Source organism: Lithobates pipiens, unplaced genomic scaffold, assembly GCF_037356315.1.
Source record: "Lithobates pipiens isolate NorthernLeopardFrog02 unplaced genomic scaffold, aLitPip1_a1.2 Scaffold_19, whole genome shotgun sequence".
In the NCBI taxonomy this organism is placed as follows: domain Eukaryota; kingdom Metazoa; phylum Chordata; class Amphibia; order Anura; family Ranidae; genus Lithobates; species Lithobates pipiens.
Window position 1 is genome coordinate 107,342,693 of NW_027507764.1, and position 12,556 is coordinate 107,355,248.

Here is a 12,556-nt window from a genome sequence, read left to right on the forward strand (position 1 = left end):
GAATTTAAAAAAAGGAGTACTCGATTATGGCGCTACATTATTAAGTAGTATGATGCATGTAATATGGAAACATAGTTGGCCTTGTTTACCCCTATATTTAACAACTATTCAGCAAATCTATTTTTATAGCATTTTACATAGACATTTTTATATAGCACCATCAATTTACAGAGTGCTTTTACATATATATTGTACATTAACATCAGTCCCTGCCTTACAAGCGAAGGTCCCTAACTCATAAATACACATGCTAGGGCCAATTAAGACAGGGGACAATTAACCTACCAGCATGTCTTTGGAATGTGGGAGGAAACCAGAGTACCCAGAGGAAACCCACGCAGGCACAGGGGGAACATGCAAACTCCAGGTAGGTAGTGCAGTGGTTGGGATTCAAACCGATGACCCCAGTGCTGCTAGGCGGAAGTGCTAACCATTTATCCACTCTGCTGCCCGTTATGATCATGAACATTAAAAAATGCTTCCATTTACTGCTCCTTTCGATAGTCAACATTTGTGTTTAGATGTGCTTGATACATCCTCGCTAAAGGATCTTTTTAGAAATACATAATTTCTACTGTGACCACAGCTAGAGTCAACCAGCTGCTGTTACTTGGGGTAAATTCATTTCAATGCTGCACACTGTGCTCAGGTGTGATTACTGCACTTAGCAGTAATAGTGTGTACTGCAGCGACATTCACAGTAGAGATAAATTATCTGTAATGTGATCACAGGTAACGAGTGTCAAATGTGCTAAAATGTAAACACAGATTAGCACAAGGAATGCATCCCGATCGCCATTCTGCATATGCTGTTAGCTAGCCTAAATGTGCACAGATTTATATAACAGAAGGTTTAAAGTATACTCTTTATTCCCCACATCATCCAAATATATTCTTGCGGTTGGGTTTCTAGTGCAGTATGGCAGAATGAAAGGAAAAATTTGATTGGCCAATGTGTTTGACAGGGACACTTTGATGCATCAGATGTAGAAGCATCCAAGCGGTTCATTTCAGCCAAAAAGGGCTTCTTTTTATTCCCAAACCAACACTGTAGCTCTGGTTTGGTGCAGTTGGCAACACCTCCAGTTTTACATTTTCTGCACCTTTAATCGGCAAATACTATTTAAAATAGCATTTCCAGGTCTCCCACACAGTGTAAGGCAAACGGTGTTCCTGTGGCCTGAATTCCAAGGGACCCTGTTGCTGCTTGCACTGTGTGTGTAATCTGGATAATTTTAGGATTCCACAGTAAAACAGTATGAAGTGCAGTAAAAACTGAACACAGCAGTAATCCACACCAACCAAGCAAATTTCAGTTTGGCTTTTCATTCAACATCATTCCAACTGGTTGCTGTGGAGCACTGTACTTTACACACAGTCAATTTACTTTGCACTGCCTTTTTGAAAAAGCCCAGTTGCTTAGAATTAATTGCAAAATAGTAAACGGTATCAATTTCCGAATGTAGAAGCCTCTGCAGTGCGAAAATGGTTCTCAAAAGGCAATTCCGCTATAATTTTTGGAAAAAAAAAAAGAATTGCCAATTATTCTCCTTTATTTCCAATATAACCCAAATGCACCCACGCCCCCTGATTGAGAGGATGAATAGATCCCTGGGCTTGCATGTAACAGTCCAATGACTCTGCTTGGCAGGCGGAGGAGATCCTGGACAGGACTGTGTAGGTGTAGACTTTTTTTAGAAAGGAAAATCGTTAACTCATGCCAAGCCAGATTTGTGCTGGTATTAGGTAGATTCCCACATTATATCAACTTGTTAATATCTGCAATGTACAGCAACCAAGAGCAACAAAGTAGAGTTCAGCTTTGAGAAGCTCAAAGTAATAAAAAGCTGATTTTTTTTAGTTACTTTAAACAACTGACTTTTGTACAATGTTATGTTCATATAAACTAAAGGTTATTAAATGAATGCACTTTTTGTGCATAATTGTTTGTAATAGTGTATAATTGTTATTAGAGAATCATTTTTACTTTAATTTATACAAAAATGTGCTATATTATAGTGGAGTTTATCCTCTAAGATGCATATAGTAATGATGATATGGATGTGCTGTAACATCCAATTAGACTTCACTGTTCATCAGTTCACTGCAGTCAGAGCATTACACGATGATTTTTGATTGGTTGCTTTAGTTAAGCCATAGATTGGTAGATCTAACACTGGCAATGACAAGCAGTCAGAGATTTGTCCTTCCTTGCTACAATGGTATGCCATCAAATTTGGACCCGCTATGCTCTACTCACTAATGGGGGGACACAGTTCAGCTTCCTTTCCTGCATAAAAAAAGGGAACAATTGGAAATTGGTCACTTAGAAATATTCTATCATGTCTGTAAATCTTTTCCTGCAATAACAAGCACTTCTCTTTCGGAAATGCTCATTATGGCTCTCTACTTATCATCTGCATGAACTAAATGGTGCAAGTGAAGCTTAATTCTGTTGTATACCTTGATTGTATAAATCCAGATCCTATCACCCTCACTATACATAATCAGTGCTTGTGCACATTTTTTTCAGTATACTAAATGCCAGCATTGGCTCAATTCCTTATTAGTATTTTAATGGACAAAAAACTCATAAAATAAGGATGCATTGCGAATGGTAATTTGATGTTGAATTGCTGCCTACAAGTCATTCTGTTCCGCAAGCATTTTCCATCAGTGATCTTTGTATCAAGCACTGACACGCTTTTAGTTTGGCTGTTGGACACTTCCTGCTGCCTTCTGTGTGTTAAAGAACTCACGATTCTGATAACGCTACAGTAAACTGATCAAATCTGAAGGTGTAAATCAATGCAACGTAGCCAATAATTATCTCATCGACAATAAAGGGTGATATAAATCTTGGTGAAGAGGAGGATCGCCTTGGGCATTGGCAGACTGTGCAGTGACATCACTATATAGGATCTGTGAAAGTTGTCCCTTTGTAGTGGTTGCTGTGTTGGGGACCGGTGGGCTATTCCTGCTACAAGAGACCAGTTCCACACAGAATGTTAATTTTAACCTCTGAATGATAGCAGGATTGTGAATCATTTAAAAATAACAGTTATCCAGCTCTGGAAAAACAATAGCAAGGAAGGGGTGGATCACAATAAGGGATCCCCCCCTCCACTCAGTGACTGGGTGACAGTGTCGTATGGTCCAGGGGGCTGGCTGTGTTTTAGGGGTACACACCCATGGCTATAGCAGTGTGTAGGGGGGTAGAGGGGAGGATCGCTCGGCAGGGTGGGGCCACTAGAGACTTGTTCTGTGCCTCTGACAATGAGGAGGATTCTACAAGCACACATGCATCTCAGATTCATTCTGCTTAGCTTTAGAAGGGGTTTTCGATCTCTCCCCTCCCTCCCTTCTTTTTTATCCAACTCCCGGGGCTGCCAAACCTAACAATCCTCCTCCTCCTTCTCCGAAATCAGCCGAGAAGAAGCTTGGGAGTCTTATTGAATGTCCATTTCCATTAACTCAGCCTAGGCAATAGCTAATCCACTGCACTGAAGGCAAGGAGGCTAATTAATGACAAGCTTTTACAGTCAAGACTGGCGATAATTGCTTCGGTGTCCTTTATGGTGCCAAGATAAAAATGGACCGGGTCTCACATAAGAGGCACTGTGTACACTGCAAGACAGGAGGACATTAAGAGGCTGGCCGCCTGAATACGGAGCAGAAAATTACTAATAGACAAGAGATAATGAATAGACCAGGCAGGCATTCATGGGGAAAAATCCATTTTGTTAGCACGCGAAATGAGGTGCTGGAAAAGAGTTTGCTAATTGTCCTCATCTTGTAGCAGGCAGGGCTGCTCCCCAATTCATTTCTCTGCTAATTGTGAGTGGGGAAGGGTGCCCACAGCGCCTTGCAGCAATCTGCCTGCCCAGGCTTTTCACTTTTTTTTTTCCTGTTGGGTTTTTAATTGTTGCTAATACACCTTTATAATGAAGCTAATGAGGGGGAATTATTGGACAACTTTACGCATGGATGCAAGGAGAGAGCAGCACAGGGATTGTGTGCTGCTCCTGATGGCTATTGCACTCTCATTACTGGATTGGTACTGCCTCTCACTGCTTCCTTTCACCAGGTACAAGTATGCTTCTCAATGCATCCCAAAACCTGGATTTTTAAATGTGTGACTGGTCAATACCAGTTTAATTGTATTTTCTCTGTTTACTCTGTATAATCACTTTTAAGTGATGGTTACAGTGTAAACAAATGTTCATATTTGCAATTTATAATAAGACTGTGAATAAAACAGTTTTCGAAATCTTGCACTTTAAAATACCTGGCATCACGATAGCAATTTCTTTGTACTTTTCTATTTACACTGCAACCTATTTAGACTGAATGTTTTAATTTGCTTGGAACTATATTAATAACTAAATTGTCTGTGTTTTATGTAGATTTTTTTCTTAAGGTTTATCATTTCTATTACTCAGTATCTGGCACTTTAAAATGCCTGACCTTTCAGTACAAGGTTCCTTGCACTTGTTTATGCAGTGCATTTCTGTATTTTTGTCTGATACATTTTCATATCCCTTTCATATTATTCCAGGACTTTAAATTAATTATTTGATTATGTCATATGGTTTTGGCACTTGTTTGGTACAATGCTATATGTCATTAGCAGTTTACTTATTACTACCAGTATTTTTCCTTAATTTCCTTCACATTACTCTATAATCTAAAATTATTCCTAGTTTCCATGTTTTTCATCTGTATATATTTTTTTTTAAGGGCTGTGAAAATCTATCATTTTAAAATGACAGATGATTACTAGTTAAAAGTAAGATGTAGATAATTGCGAGTAAATAGTGACTGTTTTATTTTGTTTAAATAGCATTTTTTTTTCAAATTATCAGTGTTAGGTCTTCTATAATTTTTCAATATTTTTCTTGAGTTGTTTTAGGTCTGTGACATTTCCCTTGCTCTTTTTCCTTTACCTGATAGTATAGTGCTTGATGTGATAACTCATAATAGATTGAGGAGAACTTATTTCCTCTTCTGTCATTCTCTACAGAAAAGTAAATTGAAGCTATTGCCCCATCGCTTGGAGGAAGAAGATTCTACTAAATTTATTATCCTCACTCTCATCTCCATTGCCTGTATCATTGGGATCCTCTCTGGGTCCGGGGTCATCTACTGCCTGCGCCACCGGTCTCATCACAAACTCAAGGAGAAGCTCTCAGCCTTGGGAGGTGACAGCAGTACAGATGCCACCAACACATACCAGGTAAGGATTATTTTCTATGAACCTTTCTGATTAACTTATTTACTGTGATGAAAGTTAATTCTAGGGCTGTACACAGACTGAAGGCTTGACTTGAATTGCTTTTCATTAAATAATTAGTTAGAGGACTTTTTTTTAAAAAACCCTTGCTAATATGAAGCATGTTGTTATTTATCAAATATAGAACATACTATACCATTTACTGGTATCAAGAAATCCTATAAACAATTTGCTTTGGTTTGCAGTCTTCCCAGCAAGGTAGACGTTAATGAGCAATAACTCGTTAGAGAAATTTGATAACTTTACTTTGTGTAGTGATATTTTATCATGCACCTTGCAAGAGATCATGTATAACGTAAATACAGGTTTTACTGAATAATCTCTGTAAGAAGCACTAATACTCTATTATATTATCTTACATGCCTCATTTGTGGTTTTACTGCTACTGCTGTGAATGGGAGTGTAGAGTGTTTGCTGAATAGCAGAAATATAGACAAAGTTTTCTCTGTTTGCACTAAACAAATATTTTGTACATGTATGCAAAAAAAAAAAAAACATACTTTGTATACTAGCATAATGGTCCAAGGGTTCAAGGGTTTTCTATTATTATATATTTTAAAAAATGCTATATTATAAAGACCTTTAAAAGACCACAGGCTCACTTGTAAAAAGTGAACTCTTTTGACATCATTTTTAGTTTTTGATGCTTCCAGTGTATAGTTAATTTTCTCTTTTGTGTCACTGGTTATTGCATTTTTTTAGCCCTGCATTTATGTATTCATGATGGCCAAAATGTATATACTGAAAGGAACTGATTTACTAAAGGAATCATTTTCTCCTTAGCCTCTCTATATTTTTAATATCCCTTAAGTAAATCACCCCAAAATCCCAACATGTCTGCCCATAAATATCTGATATATATATATATATATATATATATATATATATATCTGTCTATATAACTATATATATATAATTATATAGATATAGATATACACACTGTGTGTGTTTTTATATATATATATATATATAGATATATATATAGATATATATATCTATATATATATATATATAGATATATATCTTAAATACTACTACTAATGTATAGTACATCAGTAAATAATAAGATTGGCAGTGAAATTTAGTATTTAGTCACTCTTGCTTACAAATTGCTAAATTCCAGGTAACAAAGAGCCAAAACCTGAAATGCCTTTTCAGGAAGACTAACAGGGCACAAAACCTTCTTTTGACAGCTCCAATTAATAATATATGTAATTAAAATCAAACCTAGAAAAATGTTTTCTATGTGACCTTTTGGCTATACCTCCTGGGGGTATATTGGTTAGGCTGATATTGATTTTATAATGAGTAATGGTTTGTTTAATAATCTGGAATCTACACACTACATAAATTATTCTGGAATTATGGCACTAGTGACAACATGCCCAAGTTTGAAAATAAAATTATTTTTGACCTAAATCTTGTTTTAAATCCCATGCATAATATAATAAAACTCAATCCATTTTTTCCATATACTATACTGGAAGGTTTGAAAATATAATGTAAGGATTTTTTATTTTTTTGGCTTTTGAAAAATGGAACTTCCACAGTTTGTGACAAAAACAGACCAGCTTATCCATAAATCTGTACAATAGATGACCGTTTTTCTCTTGTACACACACACAGACACACACAGACACATGCAAATATCTTTTTTAGCAATAATTATTTGATAATTTAATTAATCTATGTGATAATGAATCAGTCCTTTTATTAAATTAAATGGTTTAATCATTTATATAAATATATATATATATATATATATATATATATATATATATATATATATATTTATATAAATGATTTGGCTGATTATTGTTGTTATTATTCATCTTCATTGTCAGCCATTCTATCCTAGACAAAGTCCCAGCTGAGAAAGGCTGGCCAAGCCAGTAGTGTGTTGCATTTGAATTAACATTTTTATTATGTCTTGCAATTTGTTTTATATGCCCATATTTTATTCCCCCTATTGTTATGGTGTTTTAGGAAGCTATAAACAAGCCTTGGGAGTGTCTTGTAAACAGAAGCTCTAAGCACACATGCTAGTTGTCACGGCTCCCATTAAAGGTGATTAGGAAAAGTGCCTGTGTGACTTGCCTCAGTGATCAGCACCGCTTAGTGCTGCTACATTGGCCTTGGGTAATGCAGATTTCAACCCATTCTCACCTGACGCGCCACCTCACTAACCTCCCTGCTGCTCTGTCATTAGTTCATTAAGAGCCAACGCTGAGCATGTGTTAAAGAGGCTGCTTGTTAATCCCAGTCTAAAAACCGCACCCCATGTAGAAAACCATTTTACCATTTTTTTTTTTATTTCTGCATTGTACAACACTGGATAGAAGGAACCCATTACTTCACCCTTTACTTTGGAAAATATCAAAGGTTACCGTATTCAAAATGCTAAAATGCCAGAGGGGTGGGCGTTTGACTTGATGTTGCACCTGTTAATCCTTTAACCTCTCTGCTTCCAGAATGGCTCATGATGCCTTGCAAGAGAGCTCCTCTTTGTTCTGCTGACAGATCACCCACAATGCATTGTTACAATCGGTGCTAGATGTCCTGCACCCCTTCACTATAAATGTAGCACCAGCCCATGTTCCTAATAAGCCTTCCCTGACTTCTACTTGCTTTAATATTGATCTTCCCTTAAAATTATATAAAGCTTGCATGTTATTCAAGCAAAGGCTTGTAGCAGTGATTGATTGTTTTATGCTGCAACCTTAATAAGAAAAGAAATAACGTTTTCCTATATATGACAAAAAAGAGAGTTATACAACATGCTTATGTCGGCAGATTTTTCATATATCTTACAGACAGAGACTAGATTCTCTTTCAGCTTTACTTTATAAATGATACAAACACATGAACTATTATTATTTTAGATCGTGATGTATTTCAGTATATATGTATCTTTGTATGAACCAAATACATATTCAGGATATAGGTTAAAAAAAACATATAACAATGCTTAACCAGAATAATATTAAAATGTTAAATGATTCAAAATATATTATTATAAAATATGATGTTGTTTCATAAGTATTATTTCACAGTGAACTATAACTACATAGTAGAATGCATTACAATTCTTAATAGAATAGTGAGATGTTTTCTGATTACATATTAATATTAATTCTCTACAATTTGCATTGCAATAACCTGTAGCACAGACGGTCCATTTAATTAAATTGTTGGCCAGCATATGGTGTGGTGGCCTTTGTTAACGGAAGGACCAACAGTCAGTAACCCTCAGACCAGCTTGCCATTCAACATATGCTGTTTTTTCTTTTGTCAAACTTTGCAATATCTACTAAATTATATACAGCATTTCTAAGACATTACAGAGAATAACAGGTCATTGCATCAGTTTAGCAAAAATGTTAGAACTATTTCCCAGTGCAATTTCATGTCTTACAAATACTTGCTAATGGTGTAGTAGTTACTATAAGAACGTCTATATGTTTGGAGCTAGAAGTTGTTTGCATGGTGGGCGTAGAACAGGTGCTTTACATAATGTGATCCTTGAAAGATTCACTACAGACTGAATACAACTGTCACATTTATGAATGAAACCACAGAATCCATTTTCAGGCTCAATTTACTTTTTTAAGGCAAAATGGGTGTTAGCCTTAACTAAAGGCTGTACAGCTCACTTTTGTGGTGGTTACACAAAAGGCTGGTCATCCCAGCCACACATCTTATCCGTTCATGATAATATGGCTGTCACACATGATAGTATATATGTAATATATTACAGGTTGTCCTCACTTGTTTAGTAAATTAAACCACTATGTGTATACTTATTATTTGATAACAGCATTTAGATGATAGATAGTCTTGATGTAAAATAAGAAAGGAAAAAGAGCTGTTTTATGGAAAGTTAGGTCTCTAAAGAGCACTCTCATTATCCTACAAATGTCAGGAGACGAGAAGCGGAGCAAAGAAAATTCTTTTATGTGTATGAAGCTGTCTCCCTCCTGTTCCCCTCTCTCTTTCTCTTTGTTTAACGTCTTTGATGTTCACATCATTGCAGAAAATTGTTGTCACATTTTAGCCTACTATTGAGCCCTTAGAATGGAAAAAAAACTTGAAGTCATCCCAAATAACATATTAAAGTCACAGTCTAAAATCTAACATGAAATTAATTTATTCTACTGATGTGTTTCCTTGTTTCTCTCTAAATATCATAGTAGTTTTTATTCCGAAATATCATTCTTGTACCATTAGTTTTAAGAATATTTTTACATTGAATTGTAACATGACACAGTGCAGTTGGCATTAAAGTAATGTAGCTCGATAACATTAATCTTTTAAATGTGGAGACTCCTATGTGTAAATCAGCAGGAGTAGTAAGATGTGTAGCAAGATCAGAGTGCTGTAGATCAAATTAAAGAGTTTTATTGTTTAAATTCTATTGTGTAATAGGTAGATAAAAATGAAATTTCAATGAAATCTCCAGTGCTATAACAGAAAGCTGTGCAATCTCAATGAAACTTGAAACAGTAGCCGTACTAGCCGGTAATTATTCAAAATGGCCGTGTCCGAATTAAATATCGTACTTTGTTAGAATACACCCACTGCTGATGCCAAAACACCACTTTCTTAGTTAGCTAAAATAATTTTCTCGTCTTTAAAAATCTTTAAAAAATAAACTAAATGCCAAACTGATATGTCTGGTTTGGGTTTCACTAGGTGCCCACCTACTGATGCCTCAACAAGAGATTTTTCTTCTTTTTTTTTACGCTGAGCAGATATCAGATGGCAGTGTGAGTCTGCTGAAATATGAAGACTGATACTGCACAAAAATATGGGACAATAATAAGAAATCCCAAATATGTGCAAAATGTAGGTCAGTGAGTTGCAACTTTTTTTTAAATGAGGGCCCTTTACAATTATTACACATACTTCAGAGGCCTCAGATACTTGTATGCCGTTTCTTAGGATACCAGAAATGTAATCTCACTAGCATGAAGATCACAGAAACACAAACTAGTGTATGAGACCAGATATTGACTCATTTTTTGGCTGCAATTTGCACATTTATTTTAGAACGTGTTAACATCTGGAAAAGAGCTTCAAGTCACTTACAGGCTACTTGGATCAATCTTAAAGTCAGCAGACATTAAGCTTTGTAAGGTTAATTGGCTTCCTAACTCCTGCTATTGGTCAAAAACGTTTCTATAGTTTTATGGTTATGTACATGTACATGTTTAACTTTTTTTTCCATTTACACAAGAGGAGGCACAAGAAAAAAAACAGTCATAAATAGAGTGATAGTAAAGTGGAAATGTTTGAAAGAATAATAAAGGTGGGAATAGAAAAAAGGAGATCAGGTATCTTGATTCTTTCATTTTCTAGCTAAACTAGATGATGAATATTACAATATTCAGCAAAAAAGTATTTTTCTTTTTATATTTCTTTAGAGTTGAGTCATTAGGGTTGTTTATTTGTTAAATAAAAATAGGGCATTCATTTTGCTTAGTGAATGTGGTTTAAATTCACTTTCCAAAGAATACCAAATCACTTGCAAGGGAAATATAAAAAAAAAAAGTATTTTGCTTTCACATTTTTGGATGATGGAAGTCAGCAAAGCTTCACCTCATTTACTAAGCTAAGGACAAAGTCCCTTGCAAAATGAAGAGCCTTATTGTATTTAGTAAATTAAATCCATTGATTCAGAAGTATTAAGGTGTCTGCCTGTAAAGGAAGGAGGGAACAGCAATGTCTGAAGGAAGCACAGGTGTGAAAGGATGTCCTCTCCAGTAAACATGAAGACACAGCAGCTAACATGGAAAATAGGTTGGGCAGCATTTTAGCAGAATTATTACATAACTTACAGTCTGTACAGGTATAAATGCTTCAGTGTACAAGACCTGGAATGGAAACAGTAGACCGTTCACATAACATACTTAAATTTGGGTACAGAGTACTTCATGTCCATAAAAGAGAAAAAGATGTCAGTTTCCTTTAATGTCTATAAAATACAAAATGGTGGCTGTTTTACCTAATGTCTACAAAAGAGAAAAATGTGGTTGTCTCCCTTAGGGCCCAATCACACAAGCACATTGCTGTAGGGTGTGTGTTACTGTGACATGCTTCAAAACATGTTAAATGTCTTGGTGTGATGCAGTGCTATTCGGGAAGGCATGGCATCCCAATGCACCTTGCCAACAGATGTGTGTTATGGTGCCAAAAAATTGTATTTGTATGCACAATTTTTTTGGCAGACCACTTCAACACACAATTTTCATGAGGTATGTTGAGGTATGTTGGAAAGCCATTCAAAATGAATGATACTGAATTGTATTAATGCATTTAGCATGTGTTGTTGCACACAGTGGTAAGGCACATCACATAATGCAGCAAAGCATGTTGCACGGTGTGGTTGGTGTTGTGAACAAGCCCTTAATGTCAACTCAACAAGAGTGAGAAATATTGCTGTCTCTCTGCGTGTGTACAAGAGAGAAAAAGGTGATATTTCCTCTAAGGGCCCATGTGCACTATTGCATTTGAATGCATATGAGATCTATAGAAGTCATTGGCAATGCATCAAAACACATGTAACATGTTGGTAACTGATATTAATAGGCCTTGGTCAGCCCTGTCTCTTCCGAAGCCTAAAGTGAAAAACACATTGAAAACACACATCAACACACATCCCTAATGCATGTCAATGCACAAAGGAAACATGTTGATGCATGGCAACGCACTACAAAAAAGACATCTCTATGCATAGATCTAAATAGGCCCCTAATATCTACAAAAGAGAAAAGGGTAACAGTCTATGTCAAGGTCTACAGGAGAAGAAAATATGGCAGTCTCTCTTAGGGAAGTTGCTGGTCTTTTTCTTTAATTCTTAAACTATTTTCTTATCTGATGTTTATTATAAATTTAAAACATTTCTTTGCCAAATCACAGGCATTTTAAATTGCACTTGTTCGATGAAATACACCCATGTCTATAGAACATCAGGTTACACAGTGTTTCATAACCTACACATTACAGTACACATGAGGAAGTTGTGCTTCAATTTAAGAATCCACTGGTTGTACACCTTTCCTGCTGTATGTCAACTTGTAACATATAATTGTCATACTATGCTTAGAGGTTGATTTAGGAAAATATACTGTGCACTACAAGTGCACTTGGAAGTGCAGTTGCTCTAGATCTGAGGGGAAGCTCTGAAATGAGGGGAAACTCTGCTGATATATATCATCCAACCATGTGCAAGCAAAATTATGTTTTTTTATTTTCCTTGCATGT

General features: G+C 35.9%; 1 protein-coding gene and 1 long non-coding RNA gene across 2 annotated transcripts in view; one reads left to right on the top strand and one right to left on the bottom strand.

Annotated features, from left to right (window-relative positions):
* PTPRN2 (protein tyrosine phosphatase receptor type N2) overlaps window positions 1-12,556 on the top strand; it is a 1,275,947-nt gene that overhangs the window by 1,084,988 nt on the left and 178,403 nt on the right. The window contains exon 13 of the mRNA XM_077491142.1: window positions 5,024-5,236. Coding sequence (XP_077347268.1) covers window positions 5,024-5,236 — 213 coding nt within the window. The remainder of the gene's footprint in view (window positions 1-5,023; window positions 5,237-12,556) is intronic.
* Window positions 1-12,556, bottom strand: part of LOC143996209 (uncharacterized) — a 91,647-nt gene that overhangs the window by 3,976 nt on the left and 75,115 nt on the right. The window lies entirely within an intron of this gene.